At 41.7% G+C, this 21137-nt stretch overlaps 2 protein-coding genes across 4 annotated transcripts; one reads left to right on the top strand and one right to left on the bottom strand.

Annotated features, from left to right (window-relative positions):
• The first annotated feature begins 1456 nt into the window (after positions 1-1456).
• fam20a (FAM20A golgi associated secretory pathway pseudokinase) lies at positions 1457-10933 on the top strand. Of its 2 annotated transcripts, none has more exons than XM_061755917.1 (11): positions 1457-2029; positions 4755-4948; positions 5036-5086; positions 5476-5554; positions 5622-5714; positions 7206-7321; positions 8097-8277; positions 8355-8464; positions 9610-9691; positions 9782-9858; positions 10222-10363. In XM_061755917.1, coding segments are annotated over exons 1-11 (1335 nt in total). In that variant the 5' UTR covers positions 1457-1679; the 3' UTR covers positions 10224-10363. The 2 variants fall into 2 exon arrangements, with proteins under 2 accessions (XP_061611901.1, XP_061611900.1); XM_061755916.1 differs by having other exon boundaries at positions 1467-2029; positions 9799-9858; positions 10222-10933.
• Positions 10934-11810: 877 nt separating this feature from the next.
• On the bottom strand, positions 11811-19864 carry LOC133469174 (cAMP-dependent protein kinase type I-alpha regulatory subunit). 2 transcript variants are annotated; one of them, XM_061755922.1, is made up of 11 exons: positions 19712-19864; positions 17385-17588; positions 16743-16913; positions 16571-16662; positions 15715-15776; positions 15586-15632; positions 15278-15436; positions 15071-15131; positions 14489-14610; positions 14277-14358; positions 11811-13862 (listed from the first exon to the last, which is right to left on the bottom strand). In XM_061755922.1, the coding sequence occupies exons 2-11, from the start codon at positions 17556-17558 to the stop codon at positions 13690-13692; spliced, it is 1143 nt and encodes a 380-aa protein (XP_061611906.1). In that variant the 5' UTR covers positions 17559-17588; positions 19712-19864; the 3' UTR covers positions 11811-13689. The 2 variants fall into 2 exon arrangements, with proteins under 2 accessions (XP_061611906.1, XP_061611905.1); XM_061755921.1 differs by having other exon boundaries at positions 17385-17593; positions 19712-19863.
• Positions 19865-21137: the final 1273 nt, after the last annotated feature.

The raw sequence follows: 21137 nt of genomic DNA, 5'->3' as shown, positions 1-21137 counted from the left end.
TGTGATGGAAGGATCTGCGTGCTCTAATCTGGTCAAATGGCAAGCTCGCAAAAGTCATCTCACTTTGTTTTCCCTCCAGAAAGAATAAAACAACTCCCAGACACTGACGTGCAGCTTTTTCTCCACCCACGCGCACAGACGCACAAACACCCAAACAGACGACACATGTTATGAAATACCGCAACAACAACGCATGCAGGTCTGTTGGGTGAAGAGCTTCATTACCTCGGTTTGTAGGAGCTGAAAAGAGCAAATGTAGCCAAGAAAATTAGTGTTTTCACAAGAACCAGGCCGGGGGGGGGGGGGTGGAGTAAAGAAAAAGGTGGCCTGTGAGCCAGGCAGCGTGATGTTTTCTCTACTCGTTGCCGTACATGAAGTTGAGCAACAACTTGCCGATGGATTTTTCCAGTTTGGCAATTGAGCAACTTCTATGTAAGAGGGAAAGTGAAAGGTGAGGGAATTCCAAGAACTCAATAGGGTGGAGGTCTGTGAAGATGATGAAAGCTGGAAGAATAATTGGCAATATCTTTTTTAATAGTTCATACCTACATATGGGGACCAGTGTGGCAATAAAACAAACTAAACCAATTACTCCTCCCTGACTGAGCTTTGGGCAAGGCCTTGTCATCTTTTGAAAAATAGTTGCTAGAAGGGTTGGAAAAGTCTGTAAATGCAGTACACAGAAGACCCCCGCATATTTGCAGTTCGGTGTTCTCGAATTCACCTATTTGCAAACTGGATTTGTTTTTAACCTATCCCCCATTTTTCGCATTTTTATGACCCGATCATCCACTTATTCAAGGTTTAGTTGTTGTTTTTTTGCCCCGTCGGGTTCTTCTTCGCAGATTTTGGCTATTCGCAGTTAGATCGGCTGCCAAATGGCTAGGTTGGCAACACTGACTTTGCTTTTGTGAACTAGCTCCTCTCTTTTCGCAGCCATCTTGTTGGTGAAAGCAATGCACGGCAGCTATAGCGACAATGGATTCATATTCAATCTATTTCAAACGAATTTGGTTGAATTCCTTTCCATTAAACGGGTCTATTTAGGTTGACAGATTTTAAAAGATTAATAATTTTCATGCGATGGACATTGTTGTTATGTTTAATTGGCATTATGATTTTGATGGTTCCGTGGAAAAATTATTCCCCTTAAGGGGTCCTTGGACGCAAAAAGAAGGAAAACCTCTGCTATAATGTAGAGGACACGTGCCATAGAAAAAGGATGGGTGGAGCCCAGGAAATAACGGGAACTACGGAACACCAGTGCGGATACATACAAGTGACTCAAAGCAAAACTCGTACCTGCACAACTGCAAATTGACACAGCCTAACATGCTCTCCTTCAGATCTCCACCCCCAGTGTGGGAATCATGGACCCACCCCTCGAGCGCTCCTAATGGGTGTTTCCATACCTGCACACAGACACCTCCGCCCCTTCCTCTCTCTCCCTCGCTCTCCCACTCTGATGCACACTGTCTCTCCCTCCCTCACGCTCAGTGCTGCAGTTCACGGGAAGCAGCCCAACTGTCAGCGACTTTTGCACACGCTCGCTCTCAGTCCTTCGGTGAGGGCACTCAGAGACTGAGTGCGCCAGTAGCGTCCATCCGTGCAGTGATGCCGCGCCGGAGAGAGCCCTTCTAATCAACTTCTTGTTCCCGGTTTCTCTTTCCCTCTCAATAATGAGAAAATACCGTCTCCTCTTGGCCGTAACCCTCACCGCCCTCTTCTCCGCTGACCTCTACTTCATCCTCCTGCCAAAGCTGCGGAGCGCGGGAGAAGGATCGGGACGTTTCTGTGCGTGCCGCCGCCGCAACAACTTCAGCCTCACCGGTCAGTTCTCCAGCTGGATTTCATTCACGCTCCAGGACGCGGGCCCTTCTGGACTCAGCAATGGAGGCTCCAAGCTTGACGGCTTGTTCGCCCATCCTCTGTATAACATCCAGAACCCCACGCTGGGGTCAGAGGAGAGGCTGCTGCAGGTGGAGCAGCTAATGGACTACTACAAGAAAAAGGTGTCACGATGGGAAAGGTCAGCTTCTGTCTTATTAGAGCTTTGATTCCCAACCACTGTGCCCTGAAAGATCGTAGGATATTATCCAAGTTCACTTAATTGGTCAGAAAATGATTGCTTAGTTACTACAAATAATGTTCATCTATCTATGACAGCGACCTATAGTGACAGCAGAACAACTCAATTGTCTGATACCAGATTGCAGAAGGTACAATTATCCACCTGTCGCCACAGAGATTTTTCTAATGAAAAGTCATAAAAGCAGAAATAAGAAGTTTTTTTTAACCCATTTTAGCAGTGTAATTTTCCTTGCCCCTTCAGTTCCTACTTAACCGGAACACACGAGAGGGAGCACATTGGTCCTATCGTGGCCTCCCTCCACTGGGTGCCTATATCATTAGGCATTATATGATTATATCAAGTTCATTTTAAGATTCATCTTTTTGCTTTCAAATCTCTAAATGGTCTTACCCTGCCATACCTCTCCGAGCTGCTCTATTCCAAAAAACTCCTGCCCTGGTGCCTCAGGTCAGCTGACCAGCTTGCCATTGGAGGTGCTGAAGTCCAAGCAGAGGAGTTTGTTTTCTTTTCACTTTTCCACTATGTATATTTGTTACAGAAATTAACATTTCAACCAAAGATTGTGGAGGGGTGTGGCACAGACCAGAGAATAAACTTCAATTTAGGTGGATTTATGATCGTGATCAAAATGCTCCAAGATGACAGACATTAGGCATCTTCAGGACACTGATGTTTGGCTTTGTCAGCTCTGCTTGTTTATTAAAATAAATAATAAAACATAACATAATATTTATGCAGCTCACCAGCTCACTATTTAGCACATCCCAGGTGTCGACCCTTCCCCAAATTGAACCCTAACTATCTTGGCACACATATTTACCCAACCAAGCGGTCCATGCTTCATGTGTCCGTTATTTTAAGGTGTTTACTGAAGAATCCCTGCTCCACTTGTTGCAAGTTTTACTGTGAAGGACATATTTGGCCACATCTGAGTATGAAAGCATGTACAGAGGGGTTCGGCAGTAGTCGAGCGGTAGAGTCGCTGATTTTACGGCCGTTCAACCCAGCGCACACAAACACCCAGCAATATAAATACTCTTATGCCTCAGTGCGTGATAACGGATGCACACCCACTGCCATAAAATCACGTAGACAACCACGTTGAGTGTTTGCTTTGGGGCAAAGTGATTAAGGCAACGCTTGGCAAAACGTGCGTCATCCGAGTCCACACCACAAACATGTTATTCTGAGATCCCACGTCTGGCTCACTTGTAGGTAAACAGGATTTTTAAAGAATTGACGCCCGTCCTCATCTGTGGGAGTACAAAGCTGTCTTGGCTTGTGCCGCCGTCTGTCTGCACATTCAGCAAGATTGGGAGATTTTTGGACCCTTGAGGTGGAAAGGGAGAAGAATTATGAGCAGTTGAGTTGTACTTTATGGCTATTTTTTCTTCTCTGCTGACATTTAAAGCAATAATATGTAGTTATGTTGCCTTGAAATGAGTGCTTTAACATACGTTTGATGGTATATATCATCTTTATCATTGACATGGTGACCCTACGTCACCTTCTTTAGTAGTCTATAGCAGTTTTTCACAATCTTTTTTGAGCCAAGGCACATATTTTATATTAGAAAAATCTGACGGCACACGACCAAACAAAAATGTCACAAAAAGTATGTCTCAATTTACTTGCAAATGTACTTACTCTGTGTGAAATTTGGGCATGTTTATTTGGACACAAACGTTGTTATTCTGTTGCATGAATGGCATACAAAGTTTGACTCTACCTTGTGTCATCTAGTGGAAGAGCATTTAATTCCCTGCCAGACACTGTATTTCGCTGGCAAACAAAAACAAAGACACATTTGAAGGAAATATGTCATTTTCTACAATATTATTAAAATATTTTTAGCAAAATAAAAAGAACTAAAGTATTAGTAAAATAAACTAGTCAAACAAGTATTGTATTAAATAATATTCGTTGAATTAATTATAAATTAACTATTAACAGCATGATCATGAATCTTTATTTTATTTTTATTAAAATAATTCTGCATAAAATATACAGAAATATGAATAAACATTTTATGTAATTGGTCAATTAAATTAAATAATTAGAAACAATAACATTTAAAATGCGCATCATTGTTTTATTAAAACAAACAATTTTACATAAAATACAAAAATATTAATGAATACACAATTTCACATTTTATGAACTAAATGGTTAATGAATTAAAATAAAATTAATGTAGAACACTGCAATTTTAAAATCACCATGAATTATTATTTCATTAACAAACTAAACAATTTTACAGAAAATAGAAAACTATTAGTAAATAAACCATTTCCCATATTTTATTACAAAATTGGTTAATGAATGACAATAAAATCATAAACAATCACATGAAAAATGAGCATGAATTAATATTGTGCTAATTTTTGGGTTTGATTGATGCTTTTGATCTTTATGCTTTTATTTTCTTGAAGGTGACCTTGGGTGACTTGAAAGGCGTTTCCAAATGTGTTATTTTTTTTTTAAACTAACTTACTAACTAACTAACATAAAATTTTAACTGACCACCTCATCTACAAATGACCTGACGCAACTGTCTTTTTTCAAAATAAAAATGTGGCCCTTGTGCACAGACGTTTGCCCACTTCTGCTGTAACGTAACAAAACGTACGGTCAACCTGTCATTGTTGTTGTTCTTCTTCAGACACAAGAAGTTATACAATGAAGCCGCGGCGGCCTCCAACATTTCTGTGAGCGAACACCAAGGGGCCTTCGACGCTGACGCCAGCTGGCTCAAGTTCCACTCGGGAATAAGTCGCCACGCTCTGTACTCCCGCCACGACCCCGCTATTGCACAGCTGCTCCTGGACATGCGTGACATGACGGTGGTCAACGCAGGTGACCGATGGACTACAGTCACACAAAAATTCTCACTACTTGCATGTGTTAGATTAGCTATTGTGGCAATAATCTCAATTCTTCCAGATTACACTCAAGATGAGAAGGCTCTGAAAGGAGCGTGTGACTGCAGCCAAGGTAAGGTCAGTTCACCTTTAAATTTACAGTAACCTCTCGTACAGTACACTTAAAGTTTATGCTGCATTATAACTGACTATAATTTCTGACTTAAATCTCACCATCTTGTGTTGATGGTCTCTAATGACACATTTTTCTCAGTCTGACGCTCTTTGTAAACACAAAAAACAGGATTTCATGTAGTGCCTGTTAATTATTAATGCCAAATAGGACAGAATGTAACCAACTAACTCCCTGCAGCCCTCAGTTGTTGCATGAGAACAGTCCAGCAAGTTTCACAAATATCCTCCAGACTGTTTTTTTTTTGTTTTTTTTGGGTGGTTGGGTGGGTTCTACAAGTGACCCATTCCAAGAAGTTTAAGGGTAAGGTTCTCTGTCTCTCCATCCAGTGGTGAAGCCGAGTGGACACCACCTGAAACTGGCACTGAAGATGCAGAACTTCGGCAAGGCCATGTTCAAGCCAATGAGGTGAGCTCACATTTGCTGAGCCTCATTTACGATTTTCACACCAGATGTTTTTGTGCATGTGCATCAGGCAGCAGAGGGACGAGGAGACTTCCGAAGACATCTTCTACTTTGTCGATGTCCAGAGACACAATGCGGAGATTGCGGCTTTTCACCTGGACAGGTACGTAATATGCTTTATTTCTATGTTATAGTAAGCACATTGGGAAATACAAGTGGTTTAGGGTTTCTAATGCTCATCTAATCTCTCGACTGCACAGTAGTTGAGGCAGGGTGATTACTTAAGTACAGTCATGTGGACGAGACAGTATCATTAAGGCACTTACCACAAAGATGCAAAATCTTCAATTCAGCACCAGACAACAAAGATGTCATCAAAAAAAATGTTCACACTCTGTGGCTGTAATTTCACCCAGACTGTTATTATGCTCCAAACATCTCCCTTAACACAAGTGAGATAGACACATTCCCTCTTTACACTCTTATTTTCATTTCTCGGTTTGGCCTGAGGTCTTTCTCATTAACGCTCACAATCTCGATTCGGCGGCACGTGGCCGACTGGTTAGAGCGTCAGCCTCACAGTTCTGAGGTGCGGGGTTCAATCCCCGTCCCCGCCTGTGTGGAGTTTGCATGTTCTCCCCGTGCCAGCGTGGGTTTTCTCCGGGCACTCCGGTTTCCTCCCACATCCCAAAAAAAACATGCATTAATTGGAGACTCTAAATTGCCCGTAGGCATGACTGTGAGTGCGAATGGTTGTTTGTTTCTATGTGTCCTGCGATTGGCTGGCAACCAGTTCAGGGTGTACCCCGCCTCCTGCCCGATGACAGCTGGGATAGGCTCCAGCACGCCCGCGACCCTAGTGAGGAGAAGCGGCTCAGAAAATGGATGGATGGATCTCGATTGGCACTCTTCCAGCGTCACACTCGAATTGTTTGATCAATGACTAAAATGCGGCTCTGGGGGAGTGAACGGCTCTTTAGATGGAACACAGAAGCATTGGAACTACAGTCGCAGTAGTTACAGCGAATAACATATACATTCAAAACTTTTGTTTTGGCTACCAATTTGTCATGAACGGCCATCCAAGATCTAAGACTTTTTCTGTGGAGACAAACTGTATGCAGTTTAAAGTGACTAGTAGTGCGATAATCTGGGACAATGTTGATTGTGCAAATGTTGCAGATGCTACTCTGGCATGCTAATAGTACAGCGTGGCGAGACTACTACAGTGACTGCACGAGTAATATATAATTGGCCCGACAGAAATGTGACAACAAACTCAAGACAAATAGCACGGCACAATGCCACAGGTGTCGCAAGGATTATCCCGGCAAAGAAGAAGTGCTCCCTGACACAAATGAGACGGATTTGTGAACAATATGAAAGAATAATATCTAGGTCTATTATTGCCATTTGCTTTTTTTGTAAACGCTAAGGGAGGAAAAGTCGACTGAAATCGGATTTTTGTGAATAAAATCAAGAGATTTCACACACTCTACAGTATGTAGTTTGGTATTTTGAAGCATCCTATATATATTTTTTGAATAAGAAAATCACGTTCATATGAAATAAGATTTTTTTAACAAAAAAGAAAAAAAGAGAAGAAGGTTTTCCTTACAATGACGGTTTTTGTGGATGTGACATTTTGTGTTAGGATCCTGGACTTCCGCCGAGTTCCGCCGGTGGTTGGCAGGTTTCTGAACCTCACAGGCGAAGTGCTCCAAGTGACCCGTAATGACGACCTACGGGCTGTCTTTTTCACCTCACCTGGTAAAAAAAACACAACAAAAACAACAAAAAGCAATAGTTTAGTGGACTGGTGTGGGGCTACAGATCCGATATTTATGTATTTCGCTAGCTTTTATTGTAGTTTACCTTGACATTTGAGCTCGGCTTCTTTTTCTTCTTCGACTATGCTGTGTTATTCATTGGGGAATGGGCGCCATCTAGTGGGCAAGTAATAGATAGGTAGATAGATAGAATGTCTTTCAGGAAGCCAAATATTTAAAATATATATATATACTGTACAAATATGCCAAAGTGCTAAACACGCCTCCCAGATGCAAAAGACAGGACAGAGAAGTTTAAAATATGGCAAAGCGAAGCTGGCCGGATGAAATAAAGCTGTATAACAGATATAATCCACTAACATATCTCACATGATAATATTTGTAAACCACACAATGCGATTTCTGTGGAAATTGTGTGTGAATGCTGGAAACTAAAATGGTGTGGAATCAATGGAATTGTTGAAATGTAGACTATGAGAGTGGGAAAATTGTGAAATACAATATAAGGGCAATATTTACAATGGAATGTGGAAGTAGGAGGTCCATACAGTATGTAAAATGTGAGCATTGATTTGGGAATGGAAAATGTGGAATTCTAAAAAATGTGACAATTTGCAAAAAGTGAAAACATATTTCTAATATGCCACTGGTGAGCTGCACATTTTGAAGCTAATAAATGTAAATAATTTTGGTGCAGAATAACATCTGATTGAATGCTCTTCAGTTCTTCTTTTTTTCTCCTTTTCTGCAACCAGCAAACAACACTTGTTTTTTCGCCAAGTGCCTGTATGTGTGTAAGACTGAATACGCAGTGTGCGGGAGCCCCGACCTACTGGAGGGCTCCCTCTCCGCCTACCTGCCCGGTCTCAGCATCGCCCCCCGCATCTCCATCCCCAACCCCTGGATACGCTCGTACACCTTCACCGGACAGGAAGAGTAAGAATCCTTCATTTCATCCGCCACAAGAGCAACTAAATTGGAACATTTCATTTGTTGTCAATTTTCTGGAAAAGGTGGCAGGTGAATCCGGCCTACTGCGACACCGTAAAGAAGCTTTATCCTTACAGTTCGGGCAACCGGCTCCTCAACATCATTGACATGTCCGTCTTTGACTTTCTTATGGGTATGTTGCTACTCTGCTCAATGATCACTTCATCGCAACCCATATACAGTACACTTGTATTTACAAACCATAACAAAGAGCAACTTTAAAAGGAAGTTGTTGCATGTTGGTATGTGGTAAGTAAAAAAAAAAAAGAATAATAATTTTAAAAAGTCAAATTATTCCAATGTAATTGTTGCATTAATTTAGCTGTTTTTCTTTTCAGATAATTGGTTCATTAAAATATATGTATTTTTTTTTAATGAATGTTTGATTCGGCGGCACGGTGGAGACTGGTTAGAGCGTCAGCCTCACAGTTCTGGGGACCCGGGTTCAATCCCTGGCCCCGACTGTGTGGAGTTTACATGTTCTCCCCGTGCCTGCGTGGGTTTTCTCCGGGCACTCCGGTTTCCTCCCACATCCCAAAAACATGCATAAATTGGAGACTCTAAATTGCCCGTAGGCATGACTGTGAGTGCGAATGGTTGTTTGTTTCTATGTGTCCTGCGATTGGCTGGCAACCAGTTCAGGGTGTACCCCGCCTCCTGCCCGATGACAGCTGGGATAGGCTCCAGCACGCCCGCGACCCTAGTGAGGAGAAGCGGCTCAGAAAATGGATGGATGGATGGATGTTTGATTCGTTACGGCGGACAAGTGGGCGACTGGTTAGCACATCTGCCTCACAGTTCTGAGGACCGGGGTTCAAATCCTGGCCCCGCCTGTGTGGAGTTTGCATGTTTTCTCCGGGTACTCCGGTTTCCTCCCACATCCCAAAACATGCAGGGTAGTTTAATTGAAGACTCTAAATTGCCCACAGTAACTGTGAGTGCGAATGGTTGTTTGTTTATATGTACCTTGTGAGGATAAGCGGAATGGAAGATGAATGAATGATTCATTCTCAATTAAATAACTGGTTGGTTGATTTTTTTTGTAAATAACAAAATATGAAATGTTGGTACAGTAAGCAATTGTTGATATACATTAAAAAATTGTATTTATTTCATTAAACAATTGGACAATTATTAATAATAAACTTATAATTCAATTAAGTATGAATAATACAAATAAATATTTGAATTAATACAGGTAAAATACTGTATTAACTTTCTCTATACATATTTGCCCCCTATTTTTTACTTTCTCATGCACTCTTTTTTTTTTAACAGGCAACATGGATCGACACCACTATGAGATTTTCACCAAATTTGGTGATGAAGGATTTCTTCTTCACTTGGACAATGCCAGAGGGTAAGAGCGAGACATTTATTTATTTGTTTGTTTAAAAAAAAAAAGAAAATAAATAAATCTGTGCTGGCGTTATCCTATGTGCACACGAAGCTGTAATGTGATTGCAGATTTGGGAAGCACAGCCAAGACGAGATGTCCATTCTTGCTCCGCTATCTCAGTGCTGCATGTAAGTAGAATTCTACAGTGCTTGTTGAAAACAAATTAATGTAACCCATCCATCCATCCATTTCCTATAGCACTTGTCTGCATGAAGGTTTCAGGTAAGATGGAGCCTATCCCAGCGTGAGGCGTGGTACGCCCTGGTGGTTTTTATTTGTATTGAATTCAGTGATTATGTCACGTACCACGAGAGAGAGCCGTTGTACCGCTTGTGGTATTGGTACCACACTTTGAGAGTCACTGATCGAGAGACAAATATTGCACACTAGTGTGACTAACATGACTGAATTTTTTTATCTATTCCATCTAGCTTTTGTTGATGTTGCCGTGATATTTGCTCTTTTGCCTCTTTATTATTCATCTCCCACAGGATAAAGCGTTCCACTCTACTAAGGCTCCAGCTGTTGGCCCAACCGCAGTTCAGACTGAGTGACGTCATGAGGGAGTCCCTGCAAAAAGATCCCCTGCAGCCCATCCTGACAGAAGCACACCTCTCCGCCCTGGACCGCAGGCTACTGAAGCTCCTGCGAGCGGTCCAGCGCTGTATGCGGAAGCTGGGCGACGGCCGGGTCATCGCCAATGACTTCATTAGAGCCACGGTGAACCCTCGGGCCAGCGCAGAGAGCAAAAAGGCCAGGTAGCAGCAGAGGATGAAAGTCTACTCCGCTTCTTAAGACTTCATGATGAAGTGCAGTCGTTTCGATTTTAATGGAACAAGCCAGCGATCAATGCAAGATGCTGTGAATCTCACAAATGGGGTCCAGCGAGGGAATCTGGAGAGGTTCCACAGAAAATGCATTGACCAGTGCATTTGTGACAAGCCTATTGTTGCACAAGGGCACATATAATAAGAGTAATGTTATTCAAACAAAAACAGAAAGCACTCAATGTATAAAGAACACAAAAATGGATCATACTTTGACAAAGGAAGCAAAGGACTGCTGATATACTCATTAAATTATCTTGTGTTGTTATTCAAGGATGACAGAGTGATGCACTAGAATGGATGCGCATTTTTGCTTGTGAATATGTTGGAATAAATATCAAAGGTTGGTTTGTCCAATAAACATTAAATAAAGTTGCTTTGTGTTTTTAAAGACTGGATTTTAAAAGCATTTACGCACCCCTGTGTAATGTGAGGTTTTTGCGACATTAAAAAATGAGACAAAAATAAGTAGTCATTTCATAAGCTTTTCCACTTAATAAACTGAAATAATGTGTTTACACACACACACACACACACACAATAAAACCAAGGTTGAACCTTTTGGCCGTAATTCCTTAAGGTATATTTGGTGCAAACACAGCACGGCACATCACCAAAAGCTCACCATAGCTCAGCACGGTGGTGGCGGCATCGTTTTTCGGGGTTGTGTTTATTCAGCTTAAAGTGGGGCCTTCGACGAGCCGGAAGGAATTTTCAATAGTTCCAAATAGCACATTAGTGCTAGCACAAAACCTACAGGCTTCTGATAGAATGCAAAACATGTCAGGTGAGGTCTAATCTGAACTTTATTTGGGGTTAATCAGAGGCACTTTAAATGGTCAAAGGTGTGAGCTGCTTTCTATTTAACATGCGTTTCAATGTGATAGGTTCAAACTGAACGGAGCCAGTGCTCTTTAATTACCCCCAATTGAGTTAAAGGTCACAATGGTGGAAAAGGTTTTAAAATGACTATTTTTTTGTTTTCAATGTCAGGAAAAACCTGGCTTTTGAGCAGGGGTCTGTAGGCCTTTTTTAGCCACTGTATATGTTCAACTGAAAAATCTGCAATATAGTTGGATAGTTCACTGCATTTGAATGAATTCAAATTCAACAGCGCCATGTATTCCTCTAGTGGCCAATGTTTGAAAAGCAACTTTCCCAATACACACACTGCAAAGTCAAATTAACTGCATCATCAGTCTTGAAGTGAAATAAATATGAAAAACAAACAACACTTGAGGGAGAGAGCTGAATTCTTTTTTACTTTTTTATTGCTTAAACTGCCATCTGGAACAATCTATACCAAAAAGGATAAACATCTTTGCACATACAGGAGGTCAAACTGAATACAGGGAAGAATAGAAAAAGAATGGTCCTCTGATCGCCTGCGGCTCAGCGCGCTACAGGCCCACACCGACCCGCTTGAAGTTCGGAAACAGCGGGAGTGACCGACGACTACTGTAAGCCCAGGAAAAGTTCAGCGAAGGCAAACCGGGACGATTGCAGTGTGGCTAAAACATTTACAACCGATTGCTGATGTTGCTGCTATTTACACGGAGACCTTAGTCCGACAAACCCCTTCGTCCCAATCAAGAATCTTTTTCCCGTGGAGTGGGATGAACAAGAAGTGACTAAATCCACAAGGATAGCCTGAGCGGGGGAGGGTAACACGTCATGAAGACGATCGGTGTCCAACTAATGTGACTACTCTGCAAATCAGCATTAAAATTGTATCTTTTCAAGAACAATGACGCAGGAATGAAGTTAGGCTGAAATCACTTGGACAGTATAGTCATGAAATAACAAATCTAATATTCAATAACAAAAGTTGTCGCTTCTGCACAAAGCTGCTGTTGTCATGTCGAGGATGTTTAACAACATCATGCCGCATAAGCGCAGAGAGGACAAATCACAAGCGGATGAAAGGACAGGCGGCTTTTTCCAGTAGGCAAAAAAGCAAAAGTTTTAAATAAATAACTCACTCTCGATACCTAAAATACCTTTGATGTCCTGAAATAGGTTTCTTTACACCCTTTCATCTAGTTGAGGAAGAAAAAAAAATGAGGGGAGAAAAACAAAACAAACAAAAAAAAAAAAAAAAAAAAAGTCAGAACCCATTATTACACGATACAATTACATACTGTTGTGTCGATCGACAAGAAGCATTTATTTACTTTGTGGCACTGGACAGCTAAAATAGAATTTATGGAAAAATAAGTGCTTACAAAAGACAGTGAGAACTTATCTTTTTAAGATTACCAACACTCCAAACCATAAATCTAAGAATAGTCATCGAGTCAATGATCATTTAACTTGAACGTTTTGATTACAAACCATAGCATAAGTGACCAAGTTATTTGGTATATACTAAAAAACGGAACACTGAAATGCACAATACTTTTGGGTTTGTTCCCGCTTTATATATATTTTTTAATTTCTCTCTTCAAGGCAGTTCTTGTAGAGGTGTTCTACTGATTAGGACAAGAAGGGTTTGAGGAAAAAGTGTGCGGGGGGGGGGGGGGGGGGGGAATCCTATTTAACGCTCCAAATAGAAGGTAACAATTCATCTCACCTTGTAATAAACATTTGACACCAGCCTGGAAGCGACACACGAAAACGCAACATTTTGACGTCTCGCCATCATCTCATCCGACGGCTCGGAAAGCAAAAAGTCTCAAAAAGGATCCGGCACTTCTAACTGACAACATTTGGTGCAATCGTCTTCTATGCTCGTGAGCTTACTGCTGGATGTCTAATGGGACTCGATGGGAGGTTTTTGATTGTCCTGTCTTTGAGAGCCCATATCTAACAAATCTTGTTTTGCGTTCTCCAAAAAAAAAAAAGAATAAAATAAAAACAAAGCGGAACCAGCAGATATATGACATAAGTAGCGTGATGCAACTGTGCCTACACGGTAACGTTACAGCAGCTGGTACAAGCACTGGTGAACGGCTAAAAGTCACCTCTGGGTGACGTGTGGGTGGCAACCACGAAAGAAAAGAGGGGAACTCAAAAGGAGGGGGAAAAAGAGAGGGAAGGAAAGTGGCAGAAAGCAAATCGCGTTGGTGGACCCTGGGTCTAAAAGGAGCAAAAGAAGGGGGGGGGGGGGGGGGGGGGAGAACATGAGCTCCTTCAGACAGACAGCGACACGAAGCTGTTGTACTGTTGGATGTTGCGTTTGAGGATGTCCGAACACGGGCCCAGGACGCGCTCGAAGCGAGGCCGGTCCAGCTTGACGCACTTGAGGGGGGCGCGAGCGACCACGGTGGCGGCGCGGGGGCGGTTCATCAGCAGAGCGATCTCACCTGCGTGACGCATACAAACCACACAAGTTAATCTCAACTATATCGATCGGATTCTGACAACCATTCTAAAGGAATTTTGTCACTTTTTCCAACAATGTTGATAAAGATTTTGAAATGCTTTTCTAAACAACTATGATGTAGATGACCAGACATTCTCAATGTTTGCCCTGCATTCTTATTCTTTACACTATTATAAGGAGATACAAGCCCAATTCAGACTGTAGTGTGGAATGACTGAATCACAGTTTCACCAATCCTAAAACCCCTTACAACAAATGGAATACATTTGTGCAAGATTAAGTAGCAAGTACTGCCATCAATATCCATAATGTGAACATCTCCCCCAGTAAAACTAGAAATGCAAAGTAAGCTGCTGGCACACAAATAAAATTACACATTGAATTGTTTCTTTACCAAAGTAGTCCGATGGTCCTAATCTCCCCACTTCAACAAACTCCTCGTTCTCTGAGCGACGCTGCAACACCGCAGCAGACCCCTGAAACATGCACACAATACACGCAGTTCAATTTGATTTTGAGCACGCCTTGATGCGACTGATCTCGCTGAAGCTCTCGTCCGTACTCCTCTTGTGTGTGCGCGAGGTGAGACGGAGATTAGGCGTTCACCTCCAAAATGATGAAGAACTCATCTCCAGGTTCTCCCTGCACTACAATCTTCTGGCCGTCCTCAAACTGGACCGGTTCCAGCGCGTCGGCGACGGTCAGGCGCTCCCACTTGTCCAAAGATTCTGAGGGAACAATAGCATTTCAGCTGTATTCAATTGTTTAATACAACACATTTACATTTAATTTTCAAGAACGGTTTCTTATTAAACATTTATTTCTATAAAATGTGTTTTATATCCTTTTGTATTGAATCATTATTTAAGTACAGTTTTGCATTTTTACTATGTTTAAGCGCAGTGTTGATGTTCTAACTGTGCATAATGTTGAAGTGGCTTAGAATATTATTGAATACACTTTTTAGGAATAAAACCTCTCTCTTGTTTTTGTTTTAATGTTGGTCATGATGGTGACACTTGGAGAGCCAAGTTTTTTTTTTTTAGGTGGTACATAGTGTCAAAAGTTTGAGAAGCACTGTTCTAGGTGATGCATCAAATCTGATCTTAACAATACAATACAGAAAATAAGCTCTTCTTTAGATGTAATTTCAGAAATGAAGGAGGCTGTAGAAGCAAAAAAACTTACCTAAAATGGAAACTTTCCTGAGGAATTCCTCATACATCTTCCTCTTCCTCAAAGTGCTCCCCTACATTTAAAAAATAATAATAAAATGAAATAAAAAAAGAAAAAAGAAAGAAAAAAAAAAAAGCATGGTTTTGATAATATTCTTAGCAAGCAAGTGAATTTGTCCCAAGACGCAGGTCCTATTACAACTTGCTGAAGTCTCCTCACCATGAGTATTCTCCTGTAGCTGTCTCTGTCGATGCCCCACAGCTTGACGTTGGTCTTGGCTCTGACGGTGGCGGCCCTCGGGGTACCGTATATCAGCGCCAACTCTCCGAAGCTGCCGCCTTCGCCGATGCTGGTAACCCATTCGTTGTTCACGTACACCTGGACGATTGAAGAGGAGGAAAATATTAGTAGCGGAAGCCTGCAATTTTAAAAAACATTTGTGTTTGTTTAATAGCAGAACACTTCCTTGTTTGTTCGACTATAATTTTTGCAGGGTGTAAGTTTTGTCACTGCTCAGAAATACTCACATCCATCTCCCCTTGATCAATAACGTAGAAATTGTCACCCTCGTCACCTGTGGACAGACGATAACAATTCACACTCATGCAAAGCATGCTTTGATTGGATACTTTGTCATTTTGTCAAAACAATCCTACCCTGCAAAATAACGGTCTCCCCGGCAATGTAGGTGACAGGAAACATGGCATCAAATATGTCACTGCAAAGAAACGTTTGAGAGTTAGCCAGAGTCGATCAAAGCTTTCGAACAGTGGTTCTCAAACTAGGGTCTGCGAGCTGGAGCTTGGGGGTGTGCAAAATAATTTGCAATGTAGGGGTCCCCCATGGGACCGAGCGAGTAATTGATGCCCTAACCCGCCCTGCAAAAAAACTCCTTTTCCTATAGAATTTCCTATAGATAACACAAAATGGTGGCAAAGCACTATTTTCAATGAGACAAATGCCACATCTCAATGAAGCTCCTCCTCTCACTTCAACATAGTTCCTTGGCAACAAAATGCCACAAATGGTGCCAAAGCAATACTTTTATATTACACAAGGCTTTGGCCTGAGCACAAAAACAGCGAATAGATGTTTTTAGTCACTTATTTGATGAATCGTCACAAGAAGGGTCAGAAAAGTTGCTATTTATAGTGACCAAACCACCATAAATGTGCCACACTTTGACTGCGCTTTTGTAAACAAGCTTCTCTATGTCCGTAGCCATGTTGTTAGTGTAAACACAGCATGTAAGCTAACGACGATCGATAAATATTGAAGTCAACTGAATTTGGTTAAGTCCCATTCTATTAAACAGGTCATGAATATTTAGGATGAATTGGTCAAAAAAATAAACAATTCCCCTGGCATTTAGGGGTGCACGTGGCAGTTATGATTAACTAGCCTAAGGGTTAAGAGGGGGTCTGTGGAAAAAAACTTTCACCGTAAGGCTCCAGGACCCAAAATGTTTTAGAACCTTTGCTTTAGAAGGCAACTCAAGTTCAAGTCAGATACCTCCTCTCATTGTCATCCAGGTGAGAGAAAAGCACGTTCTTTTCAATAGCTTTAGCTAAGGCTGCCATTGTCTTATAGTCCTTCGGGATGACCTGAGGAAACAACACACGGTACAATAGAATGAAGGAACCGCTTCAATCCAGCATGTCACTGAACATGTCTGTGTGTGTACCTTTCTGACGTAGGAGGCTGCATCCTCCTCCGTGTAAACCTCAGCGCTGAACGCTCCCCTCCGCCTGCGACCCTTCACCACGGGGTTCATGGGCGGGGACACCTCCTCGTCGCGGGAGTCGGAGCGCGAACTGCTGGCCTTCTGCTGGTTCTGGATCTGCTTGGCCTCCTCCTGGTGGGGAGGAGGGATACAACAGTAGAAAGAGTGACTGCTTCGCATTGTGTTGAAACTATCTTTATTGCAAATTCGGAGAGAACTGGACAAACGAATCAATTGGATTTTTTTATTTTTCTATTTCATAGAGAGTGGGAGTAAAAAAATGGAGAAGTTTGGTTGCACAACCGTGCACACCCTCAAAACTGGGAATGTGGCTGTGTTCTGAATTAACTGATCACATTCAAACGCTTGTTAAGTGGGAGGCACTGCCACCATTTAAAGTGCCTCTGATTAACCCTGAATGATGTTAGCTGTTCTTGTAGGCTTTTATCCTACACATAGGATAAGGATGTGTAATGAGTATTAACCTTCAATTGAGAGGCTGTTAAAATAAAAAGAGCAAAATCTGCAACACATAATGCTAGCATTTACTTTACAATAACTACATTTCTGTCCAGCGGGCAATAAGTGCACGCACGCACGCACCTTCTCAAGCCTCTCAAAGTACTCCCTGAGGAAGGCCATGGGCCGGTCGGGCCTGGAGGTGCACAGCTGGACAATGCAGTCCTTCAGCAGCTGTTGAATGTTGTGTTTCTGCACGTACTGCTCGCATTCCCTCAGGCTCCGCTCCTCTTCGCTGCTCGTGCTTCCAGAAGCCATGACGACAACCGCAACCTTGCTCTAAGACCTCTAACCTTGGGAAGTGGGAGAGAGCGCCAACAGGAAGAGAGAAAACAAAACAAAAACCAGATGATGAGATTTTCTCAATGCCACAAAAAGTTGCATGATTATTAATGAGGGATGTGGTACTTTAAGTTTCTGTATGAGAACTGGACAAAAATAACAAGAACGTGAGAGAAATAGAACCCGAGCGAGAAGGCGAAGAGACGTTTGGTGTTGTTTAGCAGCAGGCCCGAAGCTGGTCATATGATGTCTGACTTCAGAGCGCAACATTTTTCATCTCCTCGAGTCGAGTTTGACATCACAGAGACTGGCTATGAAAGTGTGTCATGAACAATGCCTAATTTTTACTTTCTATAAAATCAAAAAAACAAAATCGCGACAGGCCTCTCGTTTGAGGTTCCACACGAACAGAGCACCTCTTCTGAGAAAAGCCGCTCATGATCATATGATCAACCTCTGTGATGTAAGCATCGAGCGTCAAGGGTGGTTGGCCTTTATCAAACAGGAAGGCCTTTAAACTGTTGTGCTTAGAAACAGCAAGTTCCTGTAAAGAAAAAAAAAAAAAAAAAAAGTCCCTGTAAACCACATCCATCCTGTGCACGCCATATTATCATGCACGTGTGTAATTTGAATAGTCTTAGCAAAAAAGCACTAAATACTACCGGAATAGTGTACAGCCACATATATTCTGTTTACCACCATATACTTCAATAATGTAAGGTGATAGACACAACAACCATAAGCTATGTATTTATAATGTTGACTTCTACTTTGGAGAGAAAATAAATAGTGCTAAGTGGTAAACCAACTGCCCGCGACACTAGTGAGGAGAAGCGGCTCAGACGATGGATGGATGGTAAAACGACTGCAGAGTTTCTATATACGGGTCATCACTCAGCCGATTTTTGTCTCAAGTTGTGAGAAAATGTAGTTACAAAAGCTACATGATGGCAGCAAATTGAAAACGAGCAGCAGTGAGACAAAGTGAACATTCCTTCAGAAAAAGAGGTTAAGTGAAGTTTACTGTGAAGCTAAACACAAAACAAAGAATAAACGTGCATTCACCCAAACCACATAACTTTGCCTTTCAAAAATTCTTCAAGCTTAATGCTAACACACGATGCAAAATGCCTGCATTACACTGCCGTGTGGTGGCTAAGGCTCTCACACCAAAAGGATCTGCCCAATCCACTGAATTCCAGCATGAAATCATGACACACAAACTGTTTAATTCATTCCATTTGAATTATGTTATTATTGTATGTTACGAAAAAGTATGCTACTGTAGTGTGCTATTTTATTAAAAACACATTTTTGTTAGTGTTTTTAGTGGGGCTGAAATTAACTAGTGGCATTTTCCATTCACCAGTGAGGAAAGATTTGAGATATTTGTGATATTATGAGCGTGTTCTTGGAACGAATTAAACCCATAACTCAAAGCACCACTGTAATCCAGGCAGTTATTATGATAAAAGCCCCAGTTAACCATCATACATTTGAATAATTTCAGGTGATAGACAACGCAATCAGAACACTGACTTTTCTGTAAAGTGAAATTAAATAAACCTGACAGTTAATATGAAATTGAGACACTCAGTTTATCATCATACACTTTAAAAACGTCAAGTCATATTAACCCTCAGGAATTTAATCAGAACATCCGCTTTTCAAGAGTGAAAATAAATATCCAGTATAATCCAGGCTCGATGACCTTGTTAAACAAGCCACACTTTAAGATGCAATATAAAAAAACAACGCCAGTGGTAAATCTGCATTCGCAATAAAAGCTTAATATGAATCTTGAAGGTAACATTGTGTGCAGTCTGCAATGACGTCTAGGTCAGGGGTGCTTGGGGAAACCAAAGCTTGACCACTTCGTGAACGTCGCATTTCCTACATTAGACACTAAAAGGCCGTCGTTAGAATTGTTCTACTTTATCCGTCTTGCGTAAATGCCGTGCTAAAGGAACATTTATGGGATTTTTGATGTACAGACTGCTAGCTCCGTGCAAAGGCAAAAGCCCTCTTGCGTTGACGCCATCTTGGGTTCCATCATAAACAAACGCGAGACAAGAGAAAACAAATTTCACCTATGCCATGCGTCGACGTACGGAAATAGGAATACTCACAAGATGTAGTATAATCCTACCGAGCCCTTCGACAATGACTCGGGACGGGTGATATTTGTCACAGCTGAAACCGTTAGCAGGTAGTGCTCTCTTCTATTTTTTTTTTTTTGCCGAGCCCTGGACCGCTGCCCCACCGGATACGGCTGAGAGCCAATCAACGGCCTTCACTGACGTCAATTCTGCTCGTTCTGACATGTGAGCCCGTAACCCTTGGCAACCTTAAAGGAGCCGCGTCCAAGCCAATGACGTCAAGGAGGTCAGGTAGAACTGAAAAAACAAACAAACAAACAAAAAGCACACAATTACAAGTCACGCCGCGTTAGCGAAAGTAGTTCATTTAATTTTTATTTTTTTGGTCATGTCAACTAAGCAAAAAAATGGTGGCCAAAACTAACAAGTGATTTGGTTGGTTTCGTGCCAACGTGTGAAGGAAAAAAACAACAAAAAACAATTACAACAGTAAGAAAGTACATTTTATTTATATAACACTTTTCACAGAGTCTATTCACAAAGTACATCACACCATTAAATTATTTATTTACTACCAAAATATTCTGAATTTTTATTCATCTAGTTTAGCTGCCAGGAACGTCTAGTGACAGGCACGACGATTAAATACTGAGCTTCCACTAGATGGCAGACGGTATTCTGTATAACTCTCATTATTGTGTACAATAGACACTTTTTTGTGACATTTTTCTTTGGTGGTATACCGTGAGATTTTTCTAATGACGTTTAATATGTGCTTTGGCTCAATAAAGGTTGGGAACCACTGGTGTAGATTACATTGTAACAGAGAGCCTAGAGCTATTCTATGTATGAATGAGCAATGCTAGCGACACCAATACGGTATATCTAGTGGTAAAAGGGAGCTCGTTTTAACACTCCTCTTTAAAATTGGAGAGATAAAGATTTGAAAGATAATTTGCTTGTTTGTGTGTTATTTGCATTTCGTTTGAGTCTTGTGACACAAAACCCCCAGTACACAGATTGATAAGACTACTAGCCAATCAAATCACCAAAACAGTCCCTCGAGCGTGTAGTTGACCAATCAGTGGATTGCTACGTAAACTTAATCGAGTGACAGTCAAGTTGACAAATCGCGGAGAGACGTCAAACAAACTTTCGCCCGAAAACAACGAGAGGGTGGGGCTTACGTGATTATTCCAGCCAATCGGAGCGCACCTTAGTGTGACGCATCCTCCCATCAATTGTTATTGTTTTGCTGTATGGAGCCTGGAAGTTAATATTCATATGAACAGTAACGTCGTTGTTTGTCAACGTGAAACGACACGATTTGCATCGTTTCTCCCATCCACAGTTGAAAGCGATCGGCGTATTTTTCACTGTCGTTGCTTGCATTCGTACCATCCGGGGCAAGATCCTTTCGGACGTTCCTCTCTCCCGGAGGACTGCGAGCGTGGCG

This window comes from Phyllopteryx taeniolatus, chromosome 19, assembly GCF_024500385.1.
Source record: "Phyllopteryx taeniolatus isolate TA_2022b chromosome 19, UOR_Ptae_1.2, whole genome shotgun sequence".
In the NCBI taxonomy this organism is placed as follows: domain Eukaryota; kingdom Metazoa; phylum Chordata; class Actinopteri; order Syngnathiformes; family Syngnathidae; genus Phyllopteryx; species Phyllopteryx taeniolatus.
This window is presented reverse-complemented; position numbering and strand designations above follow the sequence as displayed.

Bases quoted from the DNA above. Each gene is read 5' to 3' on its own strand.
- fam20a (XM_061755916.1), top strand. From the start codon at position 1,680: ATGAGAAAATACCGTCTCCTCTTGGCCGTAACCCTCACCGCCCTCTTC. The intron at 5,087-5,475 runs GTAAGGTCAGTT...CTCTCCATCCAG, and splicing joins AGCGTGTGACTGCAGCCAAG to TGGTGAAGCCGAGTGGACAC. The intron at 5,555-5,621 runs GTGAGCTCACAT...CATGTGCATCAG, and splicing joins GCCATGTTCAAGCCAATGAG to GCAGCAGAGGGACGAGGAGA.
- LOC133469174 (XM_061755922.1), bottom strand. From the start codon at position 17,558: ATGGCTTCTGGAAGCACGAGCAGCGAAGAGGAGCGGAGCCTGAGGGAA. The intron at 16,914-17,384 runs GTGCGTGCGTGC...CCTCCCCACCAG, and splicing joins ACTTTGAGAGGCTTGAGAAG to GAGGAGGCCAAGCAGATCCA. The intron at 15,437-15,585 runs GTGAGTATTTCT...TCAATCGTCCAG, and splicing joins TTGATCAAGGGGAGATGGAT to GTGTACGTGAACAACGAATG.